The sequence below is a fragment of the Zootermopsis nevadensis genome, unplaced genomic scaffold (assembly GCF_977971745.1).
Source record: "Zootermopsis nevadensis isolate Lab colony 2312 unplaced genomic scaffold, Znev_1.0 Znev_ptg000007l, whole genome shotgun sequence".
NCBI lineage: Eukaryota > Metazoa > Arthropoda > Insecta > Blattodea > Termopsidae > Zootermopsis > Zootermopsis nevadensis.
The window spans coordinates 4,480,228-4,507,972 of NW_028259139.1; the positions used below are offsets into that span (position 1 = coordinate 4,480,228).

The 27,745-nt window shown below is 38.9% G+C and overlaps 3 protein-coding genes across 4 annotated transcripts in view; 2 read left to right on the plus strand and 1 right to left on the minus strand.

The window, feature by feature from the left end:
• The window catches only part of MED27 (mediator complex subunit 27), a 51,907-nt gene extending 26,587 nt beyond the window's left edge, over positions 1-25,320 (plus strand). Inside the window, exons 7-8 of the mRNA XM_022065979.2 lie at positions 11,820-11,922; positions 21,452-25,320. The gene's annotated coding sequence lies outside the window, so the exon portion shown is untranslated. The remainder of the gene's footprint in view (positions 1-11,819; positions 11,923-21,451) is intronic.
• The window catches only part of LOC110830722 (small ribosomal subunit protein uS7), a 50,311-nt gene that overhangs the window by 18,028 nt on the left and 4,538 nt on the right, over positions 1-27,745 (plus strand). The window contains exon 1 of one of the 2 annotated variants that reach the window (XM_087344035.1): positions 11,820-11,922. The exons of the other annotated variant lie outside the window; for it this stretch is intronic. The gene's annotated coding sequence lies outside the window, so the exon portion shown is untranslated. Of the gene's footprint in view, positions 1-11,819; positions 11,923-27,745 lie in introns of those variants that run through there. 2 annotated transcript variants of the gene reach the window in all.
• On the minus strand, positions 6,464-27,192 carry LOC110830721 (uncharacterized). Its single transcript, XM_022065981.2, has 5 exons — positions 26,926-27,192; positions 17,876-18,036; positions 14,260-14,426; positions 9,832-10,015; positions 6,464-9,167 (listed from the first exon to the last, which is right to left on the minus strand). Exons 1-5 carry the CDS (start codon positions 26,956-26,958, stop codon positions 8,969-8,971), a joined length of 744 nt encoding a protein of 247 aa, XP_021921673.1. The 5' UTR covers positions 26,959-27,192; the 3' UTR covers positions 6,464-8,968.

Below are 27,745 nucleotides of genomic sequence, written 5' to 3' on the forward strand. Positions count from 1 at the left end.
GGTGCGGGGATCCGAGCGAGGCTTCTGCTGACAAGTGCCTCGCTCTAATTTGTGCCTCAGGAGAGTCTATTTTCGAAAGCACGAAGCAACGTCTGACAAAGAGATCTGAGATTCTGTTGGCGGCGTGTGTGAAGATAGATGGCTGTCATCTGAGGTCTTGCGCCGCGTAGTCTCATAGAAATTGGCCCGAAGATTCTTAGATGCTTATTGCCTCTATCGTTAGGGCGATGATGGTTTTGTGGCGTAGAATATTTAACGATGTCTGAAGTTTGGAAGAAACAGAAATTCTGTTTGCAAAGTAACTTAGCTACATTTTTAATAGTACGTAATGGACCCAACTATTTCCCGATGTCCTGGGGCGACTAAGCTGTACTCCCTAGATTAACACCAACATTTTTAATAAATTACCTTGTCATATTTCATAACCTTGCGTGCTGCATGTAAATGAGATTAGGTGAGTGTGGATTGAGGTCTGAAAAAGTTGATAGCTCCAGTCTTAGAGCTTTCTCCTCAACTGTCCTCCAATTTCTTATTGGTCTGACTCTTTGCTCCCGTGAGGGTTCCCGTCCAGTGTGTCCCTTTGTCACTTGTTTTTCCTTCCTTATCACGTGTCCTATTCGTTTCCATTTCCTTCTTTTATTTGCATTGTATATTCATACTTGGTTTCTTTAAAAATGTCTCAGGTGATGATCTATTCTGGCCGTCTTATTTTTCAAAAATTTCTCAAGCAACGCTTTCAGTGGCCAAAAAATCGACCTTTGTAATCCTATATTAAAGGGACACATAATATACAGTGGAACTTCGATATACCGTGGCTGTGATCATGTCCCCCAATACGATTACATATGTTTTATTTTAGTTAAATGTCAATTTCACATGTACCGCGGGTACTGAAGCTGTCTCACGAAACCCGCGTTATATCGAAGTTCCTCTGTATTTCATATTGTAATTCAGCACTTGATTCGACTCTTTTGAAACCATTGATAACTACACGTATCACTTAATTTAAGTACCTGATTAACTATGCGGAACAGAATCATTCTTGATCCCCCTCTCCCTTCGTCTTTTATGGAATTATAACGTTTATTACCGTGTTCGTTAGAACCCTCTTACAATCCCTGTCTTGAGTCATATAAATCCGATCTACACCCCCCAAGTTTTATATTATCCTTGATCTGATCATTCCGATAATAATTGGCTAATTTAACATTAAATAAATCTGCGTGTTATTATGAAACTCATTACTTGTATGTGTTATGTGCTTCGAAGTGTTGGGTTGGCCGTCGCTGTCGTAAAAATCACATATGGCCACCATGCTGCAATATTGATTCACAGCTAATATAGACAAGTCAAAGTAATGACAGAATTATAAATAAATATTGCACTTCGGTATTCGTGTTTGCGCCACGAGTTTCTTTGTTGAGGCATTACGATATAACTGTTGTTTACTTTTTTAGCCGTCCGTGAGGTCATTCTACTTGCTGTTTAAATATTGTTGTAATTTTAAATAAATGTAAGTGCCCCTTACGACTGCGTATCGTAGGTTGCCTTCAAGACAGTGGGCTGTAGCTTTAATCCTCCTCAAGTTTTTTGTTAGTTAGCCTCTACTGCACTCCTTTGGTTGTTTCGTATGATTCTAATTTGTCAGAGTAAACATTGATTATATCTCTGAATAGCATTGGCCAGCTGATCTTCGTAACGGTAGATGTTACATGTTTCAGAACTTGCATCGCTATTTGTATCAACACAAATCACGCATCTTGTATAAATAAATGTATAAGGTATTCGTCTAATGTTTGCGTCCTTAATAAATGGAGAATAAAAGTTAGTAGTTCATTATTATTATTATTTAGTGTTCTGTCTGACGACAGGTCCATATGAACAGGATCCTTCCATCCTTTTCTCGGACTGGGACCTGTTCATATACGTTCTTGGCAGATGATCCAGAAGTGGTTTGCCATTGCCTTCTTCTGTGTGTGAATGGAGTAATTGTTGGGATGCCACGGAAGCCCCCGGAGGAAAACTCCGTGTTGAATAGACCACGGCCTTGCCCAACACAAGTTATAAATTCGGGCACCGCCGGGAATCGAACCCGAGACCCCAGGATTACAAGGCCAACGTTCTAACCGCTAGACCACCGTGGCGGAGTAGTTCATTATAAAATGTAATCTAACAAAGAATGTATCATGTTCTTAAGTGCATGTACGTTGTTCTTGATTAAAAAGCTGAAAGAAACTTAGGTTATGGCGATGTGAGCTTTTAGTGAGAATAGAAACACATGAAGTGTACGTTATTTGAAAAAAAAATAAAAACTAATTTTGCAATGCATCTTGTCTCAACAATTACACGTAAGGATGGGCGTTGTGCCGATTTCGAAAATTTGCTTCAATCGATAACGCCACACATTTCAAATAAAACTGAATTCAGAGAATCGATACCACCAGCTGATCGATTATCAGTAACTGCAATTTTTTGGGGAGATTTATGAGAAGACTTTAGTATAACATTAACCAATGCAATTAAAGTTCGCAAACATAATATTTCTTTTAGACTTTATTTCTGTTTAAATAATACGAATACAAACTATTTACTACTGCAATAAATAATCACTGTGTGCAAAGAGTATGGTAAAAAGCTGCCACATTTGACGGTTTTAGTTGTGAAAATTAAACCCAACATTATTCAGCGGGCGTTGTGTTTGATGTAGTAGGAGTTTAAAGAATTGTGTGTGTTGTAGAAGTTCGGAAACTGTAACAGGTTTAAACAGGAACGAGTTGGGATTCAGCGTGTTTCAGCAGGAGTTGTCGCATTTAACAGTTGTCTGCTGTATGAAGTGTCGGTCCCCAAATCTAGGAAAGTTGTGTGCTTAATCGGGACGGACTTCCAAGGAAACACTTGCGAATGAATTGGAAAATTAGGATGCCCGAATGTCTGTAGCATGTCCCAGTTTTGGTTGTTCCTCCTTGACATGAGTCATCAGGAAAGGAAGACCAACCCTTTTAGTCCGACATTCGATTGTGTGCTGTCCAAAGGCTCTCCTGGACACCGAGTCATGGCGGCATAACCATTAGATCGCTACGGGATTCATTTTATTGATTTTGTCTTCTGTCCAATGGATATCGTGGGGGACTTGATTATTGTGCATGATCCCGTCCGAGAATTTACCTGAAGAGACCGATAATATTATATTTGATGATGATATACTGTCTCAAGTTGGGATTCGAACCGAGTATTTCATGACTGTGAGTCAAACAGATCGGTTTATTGTCCTCTCCCTCGTTTTGCATGATGATGAAAGCAGAAACCAGCTTTCTAAACGTTGCAGTATTATTTTATGATTTGGACGATGGACACAGTCGAAGTTTTCAAAATATAATTGTTACTTTGAGGGTCTTTGTGCTACGATTTACAAAATGTGTGTATTTGTTTTCTTATGTTTAGTTACGAGTCTTGAGCGATTCTTCTGTCTAGTCTGTGTTTGTATTTCATGCATGTCATCTTTTATGAATAGAATACATCCGTGTGGCAGTGTAAGATTTGATCTAACTTCCGGCAAAAGGTATATGAAATTATAGTCACCGAGACAGCAGATTGCATCCAACTAACTTTTCAGAGTTCATAGAAAAAAAGGCTTAACTTCCTGCTTGTGGAACAGTACGGGTCAATGACACCGCAATCGATTACACTTTAATGGAGCGTACTTATGTGGTCTTAAGATGTTAGAATGGTTTTTGAAGACTGCAATAGAAAGTAGGCGTCTCTCTCTCTCTCTCTCTGGAGCGTGGTAGTGAAGCGCGAATGAATCGAAAAGATTAGATATTACGTATATGGGTTGATGTGGAGAACAGAAGAAGACACACGGAAACTACTGACTAATGATCACATTTGAGCCAGGAAAATAGTAACAACCAAGAGAAAAGATGAACCTTTTCTGGCCCTACACTTCGCTTGGTTCGTAGTAAGAGTGGTTTAATTTCAGACGCGTTCGCATTGATGAGAAATGCCGGTTGATATAGCTCCGTCTCCAGTCTGTCCATCTATACGGCCAGAAAAAACTCGAGAACTGGAAAACGGATTTTCATGAAATTTTATATTTGGGGAGTTTCACGAAAACGGAAAACCATTTTAATGTTTATTTCGAGCAGACCGTTTAATGATCACTTTACGTTTTGGGAGCGTTCACAACTAGAAGTTCAAAAAAAGTCCCACAGCCGTTTTGGAGTTGGTATATGTGGGCTGTGTGGCTATAGTTCCTAAGTTCGTCGATAGATGGCAGCGCGACCTCTTCGTCTGAAAGACACGATAGACACAGGCGACAGTGTGAAACGGGCCGAAAGCTCAAGGAGCGTTCAAAAATATTCAACGATTTACGAACAGCGAAGGAGATGACAAGAAAATGTAAAATGGGGCCATACAGAACTATATTATAAGGTTGTGAACTATATTAAATTAGCTTAGCACACTTTTCCATTCTCTTTTTCTAATATAGCCCTCCCTTCCATGCCTAGATCTTCCAAGTAGTTTATTTCCTTGTGCCTTTCCAACCAAAGTTTTTACGCACTTTCCATCGCCCCCTTGCATTTTACATGCCCTTCCCATCTCATCCTTCATTTGATGTAATATCTGGTGACAAGTATAAAATGCAGAGCTGCTCATTATGCAGTTTTCTACAGCCTCCTATGAAACAATCTCTTTTAGGTCTATAATTTTAATCCTACTGTGGTTAGAAGAAAAATATGGCGTTCAAACTGGAATGCATAGTGTAATATGGGCTGGAGTATGATGTGCAGGTACGTTTGGTTCTGCAAGAGAATTGTGTCATGCTAGAATGTAGGATTTTCTTTGCTATGAGAAGGTTCATGTTTAGAGATTTTACTGTATTTCTATATTACTTTTTATATTCTCCCAGTGTTACATTATCCATCACAAATCCTAAGTTGAGTTCCATGATCATGAACCTGAGCTACTGCAGTTAGATGGCAGTGGCCGACCATCTGAGCTATGGCACTACCCAAACAGACATTTAGAAGACATACTTTTAACAAACCTCATTATTCAAGAGTAGTGGTAGACTCCATCTTTGTAAAGGTTATCTGAAACCATTTTACTGTACAGAGTGGTAAATATGTTATAAAGTAAAGAAATGTGATCTGCTTGTAGCAATTTACTGATATTCTTAACAAAATTTTACTTGCTACTTAATCTACATTGTCTCAGTAGTCATATCTGGTCCAGGACCATATTTTATCCACTCACACAACATATGAGTTATTACTGAACATTTTTAATTTGCATTTACTCAAAATATAACTTATTACAAACTTTGTTGCTATAAAATACTCAGGTTATAAACATAAATTAATCTTCCATATAGAAGTTTCAAAATTATTTGCCTTTTACATATAATTTTTGCTTATCTCCAGGTTTATCTGAATCTGATGCATCATTTATATTTAAGGGTGCTTCAAGGCCTTGGTTTGTCATTCATGAAAGCTTTGGACTTGCCTCTTCCTTTAAGAAAAATGGAAATTTGGTTTTTGAAACCATAATCCAGATAATCAGAAAATATTAGAGTCAAACTATTTTAAAAATGCCTATAATTATTCCACGTAGTTCATCATCAACGTACCAGGTCGTGTGTTCCCAGCATATAAAGATAGAAACATATAGATATATATATGTATGTCACATTACTTATTTTGGTGGGTTTCAACTGTTTACATTCCCCAGGTTCATCTCAACCACAAGTTCACAACTATGACCCACTATAGAAAGTCTGACCATTCCAGGTCATCTTTACAGCCACACTTCCCTTACAGATGCATCAAAGAAGTAGATCTTTATTTTTCCATTTCACCCTGGAAGTCTTTTTTTTTTTAATCCGTTGCTAAGAACAGTTATTGTCCCCCTCTGGCTTCCAATACAGTTTTGTTTCTAAATTTATATACTTTAAAGTAAAGTAAAGTTTGTCCCACTATACGCCATGTAGGCGCTAGGGGGGAGTGGAGGTATAGCTCCTACTCTTCCTTGACCTCGGCACTAGATGGGGGTGAGTGGTCAGCATCACGCACCGGCCGGCTTTACCCCCGGGAAAGGACCCCGGTACCCAGTGTAGAGGAGGCTGGGTGGGCCCTAGAGCCGGTCTGGACGCAGAGGCTAGAGGAAAAATCCTCTGCCCCCGTCGGGGATCGAACCCCGGCCGTCCAGCCCGTAGCTAGTCACTATACTGACTGAGCTATCAATACAATGTGAAGACAACGATGTTTGTTGATAAGTAGCATGGATTAAGACATTCTACGTTTTACAACCATAGACACAAGTAATTGGTTAGTGTGTTACTTTTGTATTGTAATAGATACACCTAGTGAATAATAAAATTCCAGGACTTAAAATGTTATTATACATCTTCTACATGTGACAGAAAATAGAGACATCTCTGCTTCTCTACATAATTATTTTACAATTATGTTTTATCCATCACTGTTTTATTTTCATAAACCCATCTGTATACAAATCTTTTGATGAAGTAATTGACATTCTGCTGATATGCCCAGATCTTGTCACACTTCACTATGGCATACTAAAATCAGCACTTTATAATAAATTATAAATAACACAATTAAAACTTCACTTTAATAAATATTGTTTATTAATTACCAGATAAGAGGATGTTTTGTAGCATAGAATTTTCACTCACACACTTCTCAGATCTCATTTTTCTCAGTGCCAGTGTTTAATAATCTATACTAGAATCATCACTTCATAAGAAATTATTATAATTGACATTCACAATTACAACTCCAATAAATACTATTTACAAATAGGAAATTTTATTTGTAGGTGTCCCACCATTCTAGATTTGTCACAGATTTTAGCTAATATTAATAGTTGTTGAAATAACATGAGTTTGACCTCACATTTTGGTATAAAATGTAATACAGTGGAACTGCATAGAAAGATACATATCTAAGAGATTAAAGGGAATATTCTCTTTTACTTTAATATTAATGTATAAAACCGAATGTGTGTCTGTATATATTTTCAGTTTTCCTCGAAAATTGGTGGTGTTGTTTGCTCTGAAAGCAGATGAATGGTAAAATTATTTCTGTGTTTAACATTCTGCCATGAAGTCTTACAGAGAGAGTCTCAAGTACCCATTAGGAATGAACCCTTGAGCAATTCTAAATGTGATAGGAAGACAAATCTGAACATACTGCTGGAAATCAAATCTTTGTTACAAAGTATGTGGGCATCTACTTCACTGTCTGAGTTGCGACAGTTCTCCTGTCAAGTCCAAAATTTTCAGTATTGCTGAATGCTGCACAAGGAAAGAGTAATGAGTAAAAGTGGCCTTAATTTGGATGTAGCAGTGAGATTGATTTCTGTTGTAGCAGGAAAACTGTCCATGAGCATTGGGTGTTGTGATTTTGATTGAAAACAATAACATGAAACAGTTTGTGAGAAAATTGTTACTGGCTACTTTATCCAAATTATTTGTTTCTTCCTTTTAAGGGGACCTTATGGTCCTGTATGCTAATTTTCTATGTTGAAAGTCTCAGGTTCAGGACCCATTCAACATCAGCCTCTGTGAATGACAAAATCAAAAATTTGTGAATGTGGAAAATATGTCTACTACACGTTGCCACAATTTTGAGTTCACTTTGCCAGTTACCTTCTCACCATTATGCAGTGATTAGAAGAAGTGGATGGAAATTGTGGTTTCTCCCACATCAGATGGATTCCTTCACCTTGTCAGAAGATTGTTACGTTGTTAAAAAATGGTGTATCAGCTGCTAAGGCTATGTAACTTCCAAATTAGCTGAATTTTGGGTTGGAAAATATTTTGACACAACTGGTTGTGGCCTGTTTGAAGGTACTTCTAGAGTGTTTACCAGTAGAGACTGAGAAAAACCATATTGTCAGATCAGACATCTGTTGACCCAGCCACGAACCAAATCAGGTGCCCCACAAGTATAAATTCAGTGTTATTGTTACACCAACATAGTCAGTTTGCCAGAGGTCATGAATGTTAAAATAACTGTAGGGGTTCACCACAAATTATTCATGGCCATAAAACAGACCACTAACTGTGATGTTACAGTTCGTCTCTCCTAACCTCTTTAACACTTATGGTGCTACTGAACTGTCTAGTAAGATAGCTTAATAATAGAAAGGCATTAGTTATGGAGTTTATGAGCTCACACTTTATCTGAAGTTCTACTGTTCATACAATGTATTGTCAACATCTAAGTTACACATGCACCATCAAATTCTGCTTTCTTCAATGTTTTAAGATCTTTGTTTTATTCACATTACCCTACATGTTTCATTTATTCATTACTGATTTTTTTTTCAGGTGTTCATGCAACATTTCTAATCTAATGTCCCTATCTTCCTAAAATATCTCATGAACACATCATCAGCAGTTACTTGTAAATTAATAAATAACAGGAAAACATCAGTAAAATTCTTCATGGTTATTCCTAGTTCATAGGCAGTAATGTAAAAATAAAGGCAAGAGACCCTGATGATCTGTGTAGCTGATCAGTTGACTGAAAGTGATACTGCATCTGACTTTCATTCTGGAGGTACCTGGTTAAAATGCTGTTCAGGAATTTGATGTCAGTTCATGAAAGAAAATATATTTTGAAAATAAGTTACAGCTCGTTCCTTTCACATACCTGCCCACTCATCATTCAGAATCATTCAACCATAGCTTTTAGAATGCTATGTAATCTTAACAGATAGGAGAGAATAATGGTTTAACATAACCTACCTACGTGGCCACTTAAAATAAATACTGTTCTGAAATGGAAGGCATTTATAATGTTAGGCAGTTTATAGCATAAAATTTCCATACTTAAAAGCTCGATAGCTCCGGAACCTCTGTAATCCTATCTCTGAAATCACAATAGATACAACAGTTCTTTTCCATCTCTTGACTGTGTTAATTCATATCACCACTGGACTATAGCTGTGGTATTGCAGAAATAGCACTTGGTTCTGATCCACCAACGGTTGCATATTTAGGTTTGCAAACACAACCACTTTCGACCAGCACGTAGTCTTGTCCTGTAAGAGTTACGGGTCCTAATGGAATCACCAGAAACAAGTATGGCACATATGTTTGTGTGCATTCTCCTCTGACTACATCACATTCATTTGATCTGAAATAACAAATAAATCATTAGTACCTTGATATATGGAACAGATGAATGTGCCCCTGTCTCACTTTGCATGGTCCATCCGAGTTTCGTAAACAAGGCTTTGGCCATTAATTGATAACCGTGACATCTGGTGTGGAGGAAATGCCTCTGTCTAATCTCAAAAGACCTGAGTCATGGCAATATGACCATCACATCTGGTGTGAAGGAATCTAATTACAGATGACCAGTCATGGTGATATAACCATTAGATGAGGTACTGAGTAAATGTCACTATCGTGTTTAGGTTAGTTCAGTTTCTTGTTTACTTCTTTAAGTTTGTATCTTTGCGTTCTTTAATGTAAAGGAAGTCATATTCCTAACAGAAGCAAAAGTAAATAAAGTAAAGCTGTCCCACTATACGCCATGTAGGCGCTTGGGGGGAGAGGAGGTATAGCTCGTACTCATTCTTGACCTCGGCACTAGATGGGGTGAATGGTCAGCATCACGCCCCTACATGGCGTATAGTGGGACAGCTTTAGGTGATACCTATCTAGACTGTTCATAGAAGCAGAAGAAGAATAGTCATAGTAATCTGAAATAAAATTTTAAAAGGAACATGGAGAGCAAGTTGTGATTTTGAGTAGTCAGCCATTTAATTCTTTTGGGTGCTGATCTTACTACTTACTCGCAAACTTCAAAGACGACTTGCTGCAGCAGATCTGGAAACTTCTGCACGATTGTGACTGGCTGACCTGAAGTAAGAGACACTCCATACATGGGAGCTGTTGTGTTGTAGCGAGTTTTACACAGTCTTGCTGGAGTACCGCCACAAGTTTCCCTTGGACTGTACTTATTGAAACCACTGCGACCTGCGCAAGCAAAAACAACATTGCTACAGTTCTTGATAGTCTGACAGTAGGGATGTAATGGTGTTTGACCTCATCTGAGATTTCAAGGGTGACGTGAAACATGATTGAGAACATGGTGCGGCATAATACTTATGTGCTGAAATTGTCAAAAGCATCTGGAGCTCCATTTGGTAGGTATTTCATAAGCTGGCTTAAGAATGGAGGTGAATAGTCATCCTTGGTTTCCTGCGATTTTACCTTTATGAAAGGGTCCTTAGCACTCATTGGATGAGAGACAAAGTAGACCCCAAATCTGTTCTAGACGTTGAGAGAAAAAATGTGTCTTTCTCTCGGTAATTGTAACCTGTAGGTCAGAAACTTATTGACTGTGCTATTACAGCTCCAGTTACTAACAAGCTTTTATTTTCTTCTTCATTTTTATCTCATTTTATGTTTTTATTTGTTTTAATATTTTACTTATGTCTTTCTATTATAACTAATTTTCCATTGTTTTGATCAACACAAAATGTAACAAGAGCTTTACAATAAGTATTTTCAAACATACAGTAATTGTGTATTAAATATATTGAACTGGTTGTATGTAAGACATATACAGTACGTGCACTGTAATGGGATATTCTCATTGACAAATTTGTGTGTGTCTAGGTATCTATGATTTTGAAACTGAATCTAAGTATTTAAGACTTGAGGTTCTCACAGCGGTGAGTATGAAGATTTCCGTCTTCTGGGTTGTTGCGCTGTGTAGTCTGGTTGATGTTAACCAACGTTTCAGAGGTCATACTGCCTCCGTCATCAGGGCAATGAAACGTTGGTTAACATCAACCAGACTACACAGCGCAACAACCCAGAAGACGGAAATCATCTGAATCTAAGTATTCTTTGGTACTTCTGACAGAAATTATTTGGGATGGTTGTAGTGGAAGGCTGTATTGTCTATGTATATTTGATTTTCATCGACGTTTGCTTTATTGTTGTGATTTAAATCACTATGTAACACAACGGAACTGATTTTTAAATTCAGATATTTTTTTGTCTTTTGTATAGTTTAACATTCTAGTCTGTTTATACTTGCAGAAACTGACCATTGTGGCTGAGTGATTAGCAGTCATGCTTTATATATGAGACGTCCTGGGTTAAAATCTGAAGGCTTTTGTGGTTTTACTCGGCCCCTACATGAAAATTCTGGTGCAGTACCTTAAATTAGACCATGACTGCTTCCTTTCCAAAGCATTATTTGGTTAATCATCTTATAATTTAATGCTATTTGGTTAGCGCTACTGACAGGATTGTTAAATAAACATTAAATAAAATAAGTCTCATGGGAAAGATGAGAAATGAATGCAGAATTTTTGTTGGAAAGCCTGAAGGCATTCAAATGACACCTATATGTAGTTGGAAGGATAATTTTAAAATTTTAAGGCAGTAGGGATGAAGTGGTTTATTGGATATATCTTGATCAGGAAAAGATTATTTGGCAGGCTTTTGTGAATATGGTAATGAACCATCAGGTTCCATAAAAAGCAGGGCATCTCTCGACAAGCTAAGCAATAGTCAAGTAGAACTCTGTTCCATGGAAGTAATTAGCCTGTTGCTACCAGTTTATGATGATGGTAATGTGTGAAAGATGATTTTCAAACTGATACACATACGTGAAATAAATCCCCAGAATTTGCATTGTGAAACTGAGTAACTATTTTACTATGAAGACAGTCTTGGGAGATGAACCCACGATGTCACGAAAGAGAACTATTCAGTGGCATTTTTCCAGTGTATACACGACCCTAATTCCCCCTTTCCGTTACAGATGTGGGTATGCGTAGAGGTTGGACTGGAAGTAAGGAATCTCTTGTGTCGGAAGGAGAGAGGTTAGGCCCGTTATGTCCCGCATACGTGAACTGACGCTGCCGGTAAGTAACGGTTCCAGCCGTGATACACGAGACCTAAAAATTGAATACACTTCACATGAACGAATGAATGTCTCATTTTCTGTTGGTTCTCACGTGTGTTGTTGACAAACCATAATAGCGGTGGAAACTGTAATTACGTGTGGCCGTTCTTTACTTTTTGAAGCACAATGGTAACTTAACTATATACCACCTACTTTTAAGGCAAAGGCTAAAGTTGCGTCCCTCCAATTATTCTTAACCTCGGCATTAGATGGAGCTGAGCAGTCAACACGCCTCGGCTGCTTTAATATCGAGGAAGTAATGCTGGTTTACATTTGATAGGAGATTGGGTGGGCCCCAGGGTCGGTATCGACATTTTGTCGAAAAGATTTGCACTGCTGGGAGTTCAGCATTCAGTAATTTTAAATTCTGTTCATGTATTATTTATGTGTTTCGTTTGATTCGGAGACTAGACAGAGATTATTTTCCTTAACAATATTAACCAGTTATGAAAGTTATCGAATTATTACATGCGGACGGACTGACGAGGCAGTTTTAATAGGCATTCCGCAGGGTTTCTGTTGCTGAAGCTACGTAAACATTTGACCAGAATTTTTTAATTTCTCAAACAACAAATCAGTCTAGATCGGCTGTAACTAGAAATCGGAGTCTCGTGTTCGAATGACGCTTATAACAATTGTACATCCGTTTCCTCTGTTCTTGTTCTGTGTGGTCGGAGGGCTTGTGGAAGGCCGATCTTAATTTAAAGGAGTCGTACCAAAGACGTGAATTGAACCTCGTCGTACAGAGGTTATCACTACCGCTGCGTACGTTTCCATATGTCTCAGGTTTGAATCTAGGCAGATGACCGGCTAGCCTTTCAGAGGTTTATTGTGATTTTCTTCAGTCACTCCAGAAAACTGCTGTTAGAGTAGATTTCGTCAAAGTAGGCCATGATTTATTCCTTGCATGTTCTTTCTGATTGACAGCAGTTCACGATTATCTTTATTTCAACTAAGAATCAATTCAAATATTGAGATTTGTTGTAGCCTACAGAATTCTTAATCGAAACAGACCTGAGGACCTAACAAATGAAGTTAAGGAAGACGAAGGCGTTGATATTATTGTATAGGAATGTTTTAGAATGCCTGGAAATTAAAAACATTATTGCATTTCGGGTTAGTTTGTTTGCCATGTCGTAGGTTATATCTGCAAGGATCATAACAGTTATTCATCATTGTCTTTTGGTATAAGACTTAAAAATTATGGTCTATTGTAGGATAATTTTAGTCCCGTTAAAGAATTGTATATTGTTTCCAGAGCATGGCATATCAACGATGATAATATTTATACACGCATCACGATGTGGAACATTAATTTTAAATTATGGGGTGATCAAACTTTTGAAGTTTTCCAAACACATAACTTGAAATGAAGAACGCTGTTTGGTCACCACGTTTTTTCTATATCCTAAACACCAAGCTTATAAGCTTGTTATTAGTTCAAGAATAGTCCATAGAATACAAATCTACGTTATATATCCATTATGCTTAGAGAATTAAATAATTTGTCATAGGCCAAACAACCGACTAATTATCTGCGTTCAGCACAGCTAACAAAAGAACTGTTCACTGGACCCGATTCGTAACCCTTAAATCCATCACGTATTTCCATAAGACACGTTTTGATGTTATCATTCCATTTTCGTATTGGTTTCAAAATACCTCGTGAACTTGAGCCACCTTCATCAGGTCGATCGCCCTGATGAAGGTGGCGGCAAGAACCCCCGAAACATCGGTAAACTTCTACACGGATTCACGGCGTAACAACCCACAAGGCAGTTATTTTCTGTACCAGGTTTAATTTATGTTGTGATTCAAATTAATCCCAATTAATACGCGTCCTAGTTATCGGTTCGATGTTCGTAATTAAGCTGAACAGTTGCTAACAGCTATAAGAACTTACCATACACTAATGACATTATCACCAAAATGTTGCATATCAGAAATTGTAATTAAGTTTTAAGTTTATAATTTTAACTTTTACACCTGAAGATGGTTTATATAGAAACCGAAACATGTTGTAAAAAGATGTTCCAATTGTAAATCGATTGTTCGATGAGGAACATAAAATGATATTTTAATTATCTTAATTGTAAAATTATATATGAATTGTGATTAGACGGACAAAAACCGAATAATTAATATAGATAAAGTCTAGTACAGTCCTTACAAATAAGCTACGACCACTTCACGTTCTTATTAGTTTACAATTCATGGTTATCATCCTATTTTATATTTTGCTATTGTAACAGATGCAGCATCTCAGTATTATAAAAGAATCGGTCAGGATACTTACCTGTTCTGCTCTTTGGGGGCAGAAGCCCCGAAACATAGTCGTTGGCTAGCTGGTAGCCGTGCAGTAGAGTCCTCTGTGTCAGGAGAGGATCCACAGGGCTGAAGGACCTTCCGGATCGAGATGAGCCCCATATGGAACTGCTCCTGAATGTCCTGGACACAGCCGCCCTACACATATCCACATCTTTCTCACGTAACTTCATTATCCCTTTAAAAACAGTGGCATCTATGTACCACTATTTTAATAACCAATAACTCTGCGTTTTACGCATACAGTGGGTTTGTTTCGTATGATTCTTAGAATAAACACGGATTATTTCTTTAAACAGCATTAATCAATTGATATTTGTGTTTTCTTTGAGGTAGGGACGGAATTTTTAAATATAATTTACGTGAGTTTGGGGATTAAAAGGGTGGTTAAGGTTGTCGAAATGAAACAAAATTGGTGTAGAGTAGTATCACTGACTGCTGTACAGAAAACTATAAAAGTGTTATAGTATCGCGTTGTTGCGCCGTGTAGTCTGGTAAATGTTTAGCGACGTTTTAGAGGTCATACTGCCTCCGTCATCAGGGCGACTCATCGTCTAATATACGATGGTAAGACAGAATTACAGAAAGATATAAACGTTAAGATGGCTGAAAGAGAAATTGGTAGGTTATATGTGACCTGTGGACCACAGTAATTAGATGTTAAGAGGTCACGATCTTTTGTAAAGTGATTACAACTCAAATAGTTGTATTTGTATCATTTAGATCCAGAATTTTACTTCCGTGTTCAAGATACTGAAGGATGCTGAGGAGAATTTTCGGAATGAAGTGACAAGAGACTAGCGAAAGTGCGTAATAAGGAACTTAACATTTTTTATTCTTCACCGAATATTTTTGGGTTGATTAAATCAAAGAGGTTGAGATTGGTAGAACATGTAGCAAGCATGGGAGCGATGTGAAACACAAACAAGATTTTAGTCGGAAACTCTGAAAGAAAGAGATTTGGGATACTTAGTCGCATATGGGAGGGTAATATTTAAACGGACCTCTACTAAATGACACGAGTGTGTGGATTGGTTTTAACTGGCTCTGGTTGAGTTATATTTGAGTAATTTTGTGATTATGGTGATGAAACTTCAAGTTTCATTACAGGGGGAGAATTTATTTGATAGCTGAGCGACTATTAGCTTCCGAAGGAAGACGTTTATGAATTTCAGTAAAGTCTTAAGTCAGCTTATATGACGCAAAATTTCTAACAAGATTAATATTTACTGATATGCACAGTTCTTACAATGAATTGTGTTCAAGTTAATTAACATTAGATGCTAAATTGGATTTGATGAATGTGTTCTTTAACGTCCGCGCGTGTACTGTGCTGTTCAGGTCTTCCCATTCAGACGCAACTGTTAAATCTTGGAAATGATTCCTGGTGTAATGGGGTAACCCGGTTTGAGGTATAATGCACGTGTAGCGAGACATTACCGATCACATTGTCCGTTCGCTGCTTCCTGAGGCTGAAACTGATGACTCATTCTGTGTAACAGACAATGCTCCAGTATCACTGCTGCCTGTGAGCATCTGGCCACTCTCCGAGCAAGAATGCCGGATTTTACAGAACCGTTTAGTGTTGCCCGTGCGCAAGGGGAGCATGTATGTTGCTGGATCTCAAATTAGCACTGCCATATGGTGTGCGGCTTCATGATGTCCTGTCATCGCCCCTATGTTATTCGCTTGTCACGGTAAGAAGTGTGGAAAGGCGTAATCCAGCGTGCGGTATCACCTGGTATTGCTAATTACCGTTCCATGGTGTAGCTTACCTATTGGGTAGTTAATAGTTACTCAGTTGGGCAAAAAATCACTGTGTTCAAGGACTCTCCTCTGTGGAGTTTAGTTTGGTTTAAAGATTTCCGTCTTCTGGGTTGTTGCGCCGTGTAGACTGGTCGATGTTTACCGACGTTTCAGAGGTCATACTGCCTCCTTCATCAGGGCGATGAGTATGAAGATTTCTGTCTTCTGGGTTGTTGCGTCGTGTAGTCTGGTCGATGTTTACCGACGTTTCGGAGGTCATACTGCCTCCGTCATCAGGGCGATGAAGATTTCTTCAGTGATTGTCTTGAACAGCTGAGCAACTATTATCTTTTCATGTAGGACTTCCGCGTTAGTTCGCTTGTGTCAAGGCTCTTACACGTGTGGTTTAGGGAGTGAAGTGTCGAGGCTTTGACTCTGATGGCCCTGCTTCACTGGCATTCCGGAAGCAAAAGAATCCGAAAAGCCAGCGGCATGTGAGACGCGCCTTTATTTACCTGACGTCACTGTATTTGAAGTCGATGTACGCAGGATTCCTGACCGGGCGCCATATTGCCCAGTGGTACGAATTACGACAGCCATTAGACTCATTAGAAGGTGCCGACTCAGCCGTGTATCTAATTGGAGGGTCTTCTCCGAGATTCAGTAGATGTTCAGATTTATTTCGTATTCTTAAATATTTTTATTATTTATTTAGTGTTCTGTCTGACGACAGGTCCATATTAACAGGATCCTTCCATCCTTTTCTCGGACTGGGACCTGTTCATATACGTTCTTAGCAGATGATCCAGAAGTGGTTTGCCATTGCCTTCTTCTGTGTGTGAATGGAGTAATTGAAACCGGGGAACCCCCGGAGGAAAACTTCGTGTTGCCTAGACCACGGCCTTGCCCAACACAAGTTATAAATTCGGGCACCGCCGGGAATCGAACCCGAGACCCCCAGGATTACAAGGCCAGCGTTCTAACCGCTAGACCACCGTGGGCCACTTCTTAAATATACACGGCACTAAAAGAAGTTATATAAAACTCACTTGCCACTCGTTACTGTCACTTGTCAAGTGATCATATTTATGTTATAAGTTTTATTTTAGTTTGAGGTTATGGGATGAACACATCAAGAGTGTTTAAGAACAGAGTGTTGAGGAAAATATTTGGAATTGCTTTTAAAATTTTAGTTGGAAAGTCTGAAGACCAATCGGTAGACCAAGGCGTAGATGGAAGGATATTAACTTTAAAGAGATTTTGGTTTGGATTCATTTGGCTCTGGATGAGGCCATTTGCGTTCTTGAGAACACGGTGATGAACCTACTGGTTCCGTAAAAATCAGGAAACTTATTGATTCGGTGAGCGACTGTTAGCTTCTCAAGAATAAGTCTGCTATTACATAACAAATATCAGGAATGATGTCTGCATTGAATTTTCAGGTATTACGTACAGGACTATTGTGATTTTGAAGATTTCTGTCTTCTGGGTTGTTGCGCCGTGTATTCTGGTATAAGTTTACCAACGTTTCAGAGGTCATACTGCCTCCATCATCAGGGCGCACAGCGCAACAACCCAGAAGACAGAAATCTTCATACTCGCCGCTGTGAAAACCTCAAATCATAAGTATCGTGATTTTGTCTCTGATTGTGATTTCAGAGAAATTTCAAATATCATTATGTTTAATTTATTTTAAACACACACAAGACAATTCAAATGAAATAAGAAAGACGAAATCCAGGAGTAAGTGTACTGATTACTTGCGATTTCTGACTGGAGAGCAGAAAGACTGATCTTTTTTTGAAATGGGGCGAATGGGATATAACGAAAACTGTACTCACGCGGGATAAGGGTTGCCATCTGGCCCGATGCAGTCCAATGGGTCGTTTAGTGCGTCCCCCCACAAGTACTTAAGCGGCTGCCCAATTTCTTTACATTTCGTGTTGTCTCCTGCCACCGACGTCAGGGCTAGAACTCCGCAGACAAGCCAGTGTAACGCCACCTGCAACAAGAGACTGGTAGATGAACGATGAATTCGCAGTCGAAAACCTACTCAGGTCAATTAATTACACTTCTGGGAGTTGTGACCCAACTGATATTTCTCTGCACCAACAGGCAACAGTGAATCTGAGCTTCTGGTACTCCATTGGCGCAGTGTTGCTTGTTAAGACATTAAAACATTTCTGACATTTCAGCAGGATTAATGAAAGAATTCGGTCTTAAAAAATATCAATAATGGGACTTGGATGATTCAGTACGTCCCACAAACACAATTCCAAAACTTCAAAAAATCTTCTAGCGTCGAGAGAAACGAAGATTTCAACGCCAAGCTCATCATCTTCCTCGATGACAAAGGAATTATCTGTTAGGAATCTCCCCTACCAAAATAACAATGAAACATTCTACATTGAAGTTTTGTAACTAGGATTTGAGGTTCTCGCAGTGGCAAGTCTGAGGATGTAGCCCCGTGAAGTGTGGTAAAAATTTACCGACGTTTCAGAGGTACTTGATGCCTTTATTATTAGCGCCCTGATATGCTTGACTCACCAAGTTCGTTATGACTTTAGATGGTGGAGTGTTACTAGCATTTGGTAACATTTAGAACTATTTATAAAGGAAAGAGTGTTACAAAATGAAGAAAAATGGTAAGGTATTTAGATAGAATTACTCCCCGTTGAATTTCAACGGGTCTTTTCCTCTGGTTATGTTAAAAACTCATTGCTGTTGTTCGTGGTGTCGTAATGTTTGTTTGTTATGTGCAGCAACTCCGTCTTATCTTCTACAAGTAATCTTTTGTTTTTTCGAGGCGCTGTAAATGTCGTAGGTTTTCATGGCTGCACGTTTTCGCTGTACGGGTAAAGTTCTTCTAATGTTCTCCCGCTGTGTTGTGGATATTCCACAGTTGGCTACTGAGTAACAGTAGACATTTCAAGAAGTCGTACTTCAGCAGGTTAGGTTACGCTGTCAGTAATAGTCGGAGGAACGGTACTTCTCACCTTTCATCAGCAGATGACAGACCAACAGGTGATGAAGAGATGTCAACACCACGCAGTGTGTTTAATTGATTCCAGAGCCGCAGGGTGGGAAACAAAAAGAATATCCTTCAAGGCTACCAACACTAACTAACTAACTAACTAGATGGCTTACCGAACCCGAAGGTTCATCACCGAATTAACCAAAGCCCTCCACCGGACCCTGTCCTGGGCCAACAAAATCCAGTTTCCTTCAACTCCTATCTCCCATAGATCCCGCCTGAGATTATCCTCCCATCTACGTCTAGGTCTCCCCAGCGGTCTCTTCCCTTCAGGTTTCCCAACCAGTACCCGGTGCACACCTCTTGTCCCATCCATGCGCGCTACATGTCCCGCCCATCTCACTCTTCTCGACTTAATCACCCTCACAATACTGGGGGAGCCTTCTCGAAGGTATCACCACCTTGTCGAAGGCAATCTGCCGGGTGAGGAGGCTTGCGTGCTCAAATGACCCTTAGGGCTATGCCGGCCTGAGCTTCGGCTCATGGTAGGGTCACCCAAGCCGGACAGGTCTAAGGAGATGCGCTAGACTAAGAGTGATACCCTGGTCCTCCAGGTTGGGGGTTGGGTGTAGGGCTAACAACCTTTCACCTTTAAAAAAATATGTGTTACGAAAAAAAATCAACCAAGGCTACCAACACACACACTGTAACTTCAAAGTGCATGTGTACGTAATTTATCAACACGTTATTTGTAATTGTTCATGTTTAGTTGGCATTGCATTGGCTGTTATTTCAAAGGTAAATCACAATACAGGGGTACCACTACATAGTCATGCATTATTTGATTGAAGTTTTCTGCGGGTGTGAAACATGGTCTCCGACATTAACGGTTCAGATTGAGGGTGTAGGAAAACAGTGTAAGGAATAGAATATTTTGACCAACGAATGAGGAAGTAACAGTTTGATATAAATACTATTAAGTCGTTACGAAGATAAAAAGACGTAACGATTTCCACATAACACATTCATTTCATGTTGTTAGTGAAAAATCCGCACGTAAACCGATCACCAAAGCCCAGAATTTTACCTCTTTCTTCTAAAATATTTTTCACTTGTTTTTCGTATATTTTTCAAAAATATCTTTTTACACTTCGTGAGCACCAATCAGAATGTCATAGTTAACTCATATTTTTTTAAATAACAGAAGCACGTGATAATTTATGCTGTTCTTTATGGGATTATTATCGTGACAAGAGGAAGATTTCGATGACTCAAAACATAACCCCCAAATGACTTTGGTACGGAAATCTCTTCCAAATAAGTCGCTTAGGAGAAGGTAATTTAGATTTTGGGATATAATCAGTACTGGACATTAGAGAACTACGTTATGAAGTACGCTGAATTGAAATTCCTGAACGGTAGGATCTATTATCACGCTTATTTTACAGTTGTGATGGACCTACCACGATAATTAGAGAAATTTCTACGACTCTATATGTACCTAGTTCGTAGTTTGTTCGTTTATTTGGTTTGTTGGTTACCATAGCAGACGAAATAACTTCTCAAAAATTAATGCCAATTTAAGCATGTCATCTTTATAATTAGCCCAAGGTGGCTGCTAGGATGCCCTTGAATTTGAAACCCACGCAGCCTCAAGGTGTCTGACTAGTTCTCTTGAAATGTGTCCTTACTTCCATCTTGAGGCGTCGAACAAGAGCTTCTTCCTTGCAGATAAATTTCTTGTATTCGCATGGTCTGAATATCTTCTCACAAAATACATAAAATATTTTAGTGATGAAGTGTGTGTCCATATGTATGTTTTGTCTCAAATAACGTAACACATAAGTGTAAATGTAAAATTTGGTATCAGAGGTCGTCGGTGAGTGTTTTCCGGCAAACGCAGAAGTACTGATGCTTTATATTGAGCTCAAATTTCAAAAAGTCCTGGTAAAGAAGTTCTTATGGAATCCGAGGTATAAATAGAAAGTTAATATTAAGTAACATTAAAGAAATGAAGTAGTAGGTGTGGACTGTATTCATGTGGCCGAGGGTAGAAATCAGTAATGAACTTCGGGTACCATAAAAAGTTGTCAGTGGAACCACGGTTCCGGAGAATTTGACGTAAATACGTCTATACGGAAAGGAAGTTTATATATTGGCTTTATTCTAAATATTTCCTTTATACATGCTTTACAATTGAGATAAGTTTGATTAAGACATTGCTTATTTAACTTGAATTAGTTACACTTAAGATGGCTCTGTGGTAGCTGAATGTAATGTAAAGTAATGTAATGTAATGAAAGGTAAGGTAATGTAATGTAATGTTTTATAGGTAATAACAATGCTTGAATGCTTAACTTGAATTAGTTACGCTTAAGATGGGTCTGTGGTAGATGAATGTAATGTAAAGTAATGTATTTTAATGTTTTTTTTTTATTTGTAGTGTTCTGTCTGACGACAGGTCCATATGAACAGGATCCTTCTTCCATCCTTTTCTCGGACTGGGACCTGTTCATATACGTTCTTGGCAGAGATGATCACAAGTGGTTTGCCATTGCCTTCTTCTGTGTGTGAGTGGAGTAATTGTTGGGATGCCACGGAGAAACCGGGGAAGCCCCCGGAGGAAAACTCCGTGATGCCTAGACCACGGCCTTGCCCAACACAAGTTATAAATTCGGGCACCGCCGGGAATCGAACCCGAGACCCCCAGGATTACAAGGCCAGCGTTCTAACCACTAGACCACCGTGGCCTCCTAATGAAATGTAATGTAACGTTTCCTAGGTAACAACAATGATGAGTAAACAGACGACGTTCCCTAGATAACCATTGTTACACTTTTTCGTTCCCCTTTTTCGTTACACTTTTTTGCCGAATGACCCTTCCTTATAGACGTATTTACGTCAAAAACAAGAAATTTCTTGACTACCTAATCGATTTCGCTCCAAGGATTTGGCTCTCATTTTAGTATTTGCCGGTCATTACTAAAACTCGACGTGTTCTGTAAGGTGTTGCCAACTGCAGTAGATAACATCAAACTCGGATGTTTGTCAGGAATGTAACTGCAGCGATTGGCGAATATCTTGCATGTACGAAGTGCCTAAGCCAACTGTAGTGACACTTTCATCTTCTGGAACTTCGCCACATCCAGTCTACATGGTCTCAGTGCCAGATGCTGTATCGTTTAACAACAACATGTTTCATATCAGTGTCAATGTCCGATGTACTCACTCCAGGGACGTCCAACATGCGCGTTGAATGAACTTGGGACCATTACAAAATTAATAGTACTAATAATGATACATCTACGTGCTTCATAACAGCCAATCAAATAAATTACAACAAATTACTGAAACAATAACGACAATTAATTATATCCCAAGTTTTATTAGCCTCATCTGTTTGATTCCTTGGCAGTATTAGTGTCAGATAGCACAATTTACGCTCCTGAAATGTTATCGTGTGCTTTCAAATGCAGATAGCGTAACAGTTATGGCGTTTTCGTCAGAGTACGACCTTTTACCAACGCGAATTATGACAATCTGGGGTCGCGGAGTGTCTGAAGGCTGTCTCGCTGGGCGAAGATATCATTACGGATGATTCCCCCACTTCCAGGTAAACACTGTAACCGTAGTGACCAATATAACCGTGACAGCAAAGATGGATTCCCCACCAAGTCACTTCCGCGCCCTTCGTAGTTGATGGCCAGATGTCGAAGAAATTTAGCAGAGCTCCTCAATATCAAAGTTCGTTTATCTCAGTGTTCGGGTGATCCTTTCCCTTCATACTCTGAAAATAATATATTTCCAGGCCTTCCACATCTGCCCTATACGCGCCTTAGTCTTGAAATATAGGCATATTTGGAACAGCCCTCCTACACACACGCGCGCACGAAAGCGTCCATAATGAACGTTACATATGTGGATGGAATGCCAAGCTCGCCTGGTTTCACACGTCTGTGGCTCGTTGTCCTATTCCCTTGTAGGCATCTAACAGTAAAATTACCGCTGAATCCTGAAAACTTCCTAATAGATTGTGTTGCCAATGGATACAGTAACAGCTGACTATTTTTGCGCGAGGTATAAAGGATATCGGAAAGTTTTATGAGGTTGGCAAACATGAAGTTGTCATGCAGGTGTATGGGTGGTGTAGCTCCTCGCATTCTTAATCTCTCAGAAGTAGACAGAGGTTGGTGGTACCCATTGGGTAAGAGGCTGAGTGGACTTCGTAGCCGGTCTGGTTGCTGTGGCGAGAAAAATCTGTACCCCTGGTGGGAATTGAGTTATCGACTGACTGAGAATATACCCGACACACTTGACTGAACGAGTGCGACGTAGAAAATTAAGCTCCGACGGTGGCGACGCGAACGATAGGCTGTGATGGCGGGATATTACCAACTGAGTGACTGTCAGATTCTTAAAATGACTTCACTTCGTGATATTATTATAAGTTTATTCACCTTCTTAGGGGTCAGAACATTATAGATATACCGTCACTTTCGCTGACGTAAATTGGTCGTGCCTTTGGCATTCACCTTCCATAATAAGAATCTTCTCTCATCCCTCAGTAAAGTCCAGGGTCGTTGACTTCGAAGCCTCTTGTACGTCTCCTGACAGGCAATGCTACCTGAGGCCAACTCTTCAAACAAGTATTTATGTAATAATTTATTTTCCTGAGGATCATCGTTGTACCCAAAGCTAACTGTGGTGATATATCAGGTTCTCTTGACGGCAAATATAAGACTGTCTGTGATTTGAGGTTTTCACAGCTGTGAGTATGAAGATTTCTGTCTTCTGGGTTGTTGCACCATGTCTGATAAAAATTCTCTGACATCTCAGAGGTTCTTACTGCCTCCATCATCAGGGCTGATGAAACTAGGACAAATTTTCTGCCAAATTACGTAACATCGTTCATGTTAGTCATGTGTTGAGAATCATAAACAGTGACCACAAACTAAAGCACTATTTAAACGGCTGACTTATGACCGAGGTTTTATTTTTGAAAACCAATTGCTTCACAATTGATCCCGTATTCACATTTTGTTCATAGGTGGTCGATGTGGGTTCTACAAGTGGTGTAGCCATTCGTTACGTAACTTATCCTCGTCGACACCCGTTACCACATAACGGTTTCTGCCTCACAGTTCCCTTAAGGACCGTGGCAGAGGAGGGACCTAACTCTGTCCTTGCTGTAACCCAGAAATGAAAATCATGGGATGTGAAGTCGGGTGACCTCGATAGGCGCAACTTGAACCTATTTGTTGGGGAATTTGGAATTAAGGGAAAGTGTGACCCTTCAGTGATAATGCACTGAGCGGCATCTTGTTTGAACAGAATGTCTGCCGCTGAGTGTAAGGAACAGTTCCAGCATGTCTAGACTCCGGTCAGTCTTTTTTGAAGAAGATTGGTCAATTACGCTCAGATACTCTTTGTTAGGTAACCCGCTTATGTAACTGAAGAGCAGATTGTAGTGTAACATGTGTTCGCATTGACGTCTTCCCCTCCAGCTTTCTTGAACAAGATCTCGAAAATTTCTTATGATACGAAGACCTTTTTAGGATAAGTCGTTACCAAATTTTGAATGTGTTGGATTGATTTTTCTCCTTATTTTCAAGCACGATGTTTCACGAAAGAAGTTTTTCTTTTACAGATATTGTTTTGTTTCAGTTATCTTACGGCAGTGGGACTTAAGTATTTGGGTGCCAAGAAAGCGAAATTACCCCCCCCCCCCCACCAAATAAAATGAAACTGGTGTCTGCAATAACATGTAGGAAGGATACCATTCAGAACACAGAAATAGCTTTCAGATACTACGTTATCCAAGCTGTGTGATATTATACCATAGTGAAAACGCACAGACGCCTTGGTACCTAAGAAAGAAGTGAACTGGAGTCTTTAATTTCAGGAAACTTATTTTGTTTTAAACACTAACTTAGAACTTGACGGATGTGCCTACTAGCAGTATTATCGTCGGTCGTGTTACATGGTGTGGGCCTATAATCCCGAATACTCCAGGGCGACGAGCACGACGATGGCTGTCTCCTGGGATATTGCGCCGTGTGATCTGGTAGAAATTTACCAACGCTTGAGAGGTGCTTACTTCCTCCGAGATCAGGGCGATGAGTTCAGATTACACTGCTTAATATCCCAGGAGACAGATCTCCATAGAACTTAGTACTTCAGGATGCACATTCCTATTTGGATCCTAAAGGTCTTCTGCGTCTTTTCACACTTGTTACTTAACTGTGATGAGTCACATTGAAATTTCTTTTATGCTGTATAAGAAGGACTTAATAAATATTGTGTATTATTTAAGGTCTTGTTATTGAACATCAAATATTAATCGGTAGATGCAGCATCGGGTAACATTTTCTTCGTCCATCCGTAAGAGGTCTTGTTTCCCAAGGCATGCCAATCCCAAAACTTCTTGGCCGACGGAATCTTTAACGAGATACCGTTATCCTAACGTTAACCGGTGGCGCATAGATATAAATCAATAAAAAGCGACTCGAAACATTTAACACGCAACATCAGACAGCTGTAATAATTGACATTCCAGGTTCTCACGGAGGGGTGTATGGAGGTGACTGTCTTCTGGGATGTTGCGTAATGTAGTCCAGTAGAAATTTACTGACGTTTCAGAGGTGCTTACTGCTTATCGCCCTGATGATGGAAGAAGTGAGTAAACACACCTGAAACGTTGGCCAGTTTTTACCAGACTAAACAGAGTTACAAACCAGAAGACAGTATCTTTACACTCGTCGCAGTGAGGACCTCAAATCTCAAATATTTATTTGTCAACATAACTTTATAGCATTAAATGTTTAGCATTATTGGGACAAACATTTGCAGAATTCATGGAGGAAGGAAGTATGGAGTCGGGAGACGTAGAAAAGGTTGAGACAAAAGCTCGAGATTGAAATACCTAGAAAAATTTCTCATGGCTGTACTTTATTTTGTGGGGAGGGGGCTAAAATGACGCGAATGAGAAATAAATCATAGTCAGTGAATCGATATTTAAAATTCAACGCAGTCTAAATAACAGTAAATATACTGTAAGAACTTTTTGAAAATTGTGCTGTAAATAGTACTAAATAAAAATGTCTCATTGCAGTACCGTGAAGCATGCTTTACATCTGTTTTCATGGTATATTAAGTAAGTAAATAATAAAATAATTAATCATAAAAGGCAACATTACGCCTGCGACTTATCTACATATGCGTTCAAAATGAGTCACATTTACGTAAATATACCGTTCACCTTTTAATAGATGCAAATATTAAAATTTGCGAAATGCCATATTTTCACCGTTCATAGACTTTGGAGCGAGGGTTATTCGAATGTTTTATAAACGTGAGACAAATGAAAATCGTGTCCCGAATTCACTTCTCTAATAGTTAGCCTATTTTAATTTAACACAGTTTATCTACTACAGAATTTTATAATAAACTTTTACCATTTTATAGACTTTTCATTTGCTTCTTTGTAATAGGTTAATTCTTGTGAATTTTTCTGTAATCAACAGCGCGGTAATCTTTCTCAGTCACGATATGATAATTATAATATAATGATAATTATAAAAATAATTATATGAATTCACTATAATACAGTTAATATAATCACAGAGTTATTTCTCTAATATTGCACACGATTATACAAAAAATACGAACTTTACCATAATTTATTTCTGTAACATTATTGTTACTACAATTGTATATCAGCTTAAAATATAATTATACCAAAACGTATGTTTTAATGTAATTGTGTTACTTTTCACTGTTATAATTTTATTCGGAAATACTTTCGAGAAGAACTTTTACCTCATGAATATGTGATAATTTTGTTTCTATTGTTATCCTTATCATTAGTATATTAGATATAATGTGTGTAGATTGGCAATAAATAGAATTTGTACTCACTCTTGAAAGGTAAGATCTTCTTAAAGTAGTCATTGTTAATTGTGGGTACTAGTTATAATCAGTCCAACGAAATATTACTTTCAATGATGCATAGTATCACGTACAGTAGTAAACCCAGCTCTACCTGACGTCATGAACAGACACCACTCGCTCGCAACTATCCTTCTCAGAGGTTGAAACAGAACTGAATCAAATTTAATTTCAGAATGCAGGTCAAAGACACCTGTCCAAAGACTGTGAATCTCAAAGAGATAACACATCTCGCAGATCTCCTTCCACTAAGTTTCTAGGACTCTTACTCTGAAGTGGGTAATGACAGCTGCGAAATAATGTTTAAAGTCACTTAAATTCCAGGCATCGATCTCCATCGTATGGTGTGGGGAACGAGCATGACCCCCTTCGTCTGGGAACACAGATTCGTGAAGTAAATGATTCTCTTAACAAGAAATGCCTTTATCCTAATGCCCTAGATTGGGAACTGGTTCTACTTCGAAAGTTTCTTGCCGCCTTTAAAATGTAATCCAACAGACTCGAATCCTGGATTTCTACTGAAGACGCCCCCCCCCCTTAAAAATACATCTGATACAGCCAGAGGCGTAACGTTAATGTTAACCGTATTAGCCCGGCTAACACTTTGAAAAACGAAAAATGAAAAATCTTTTGTGCTTCAGTGGTACTCCATACACCAGAACACATCAGAACTGATGAGGCAAAATGCATCGTTTGCCAACAACAAAGCTTGGCTGGCTGGAGCTGACTAGTCATTTTTAGGACTAAGTCAAACAGGCTGAACATATCATACATCATACCTGTAGTTAAA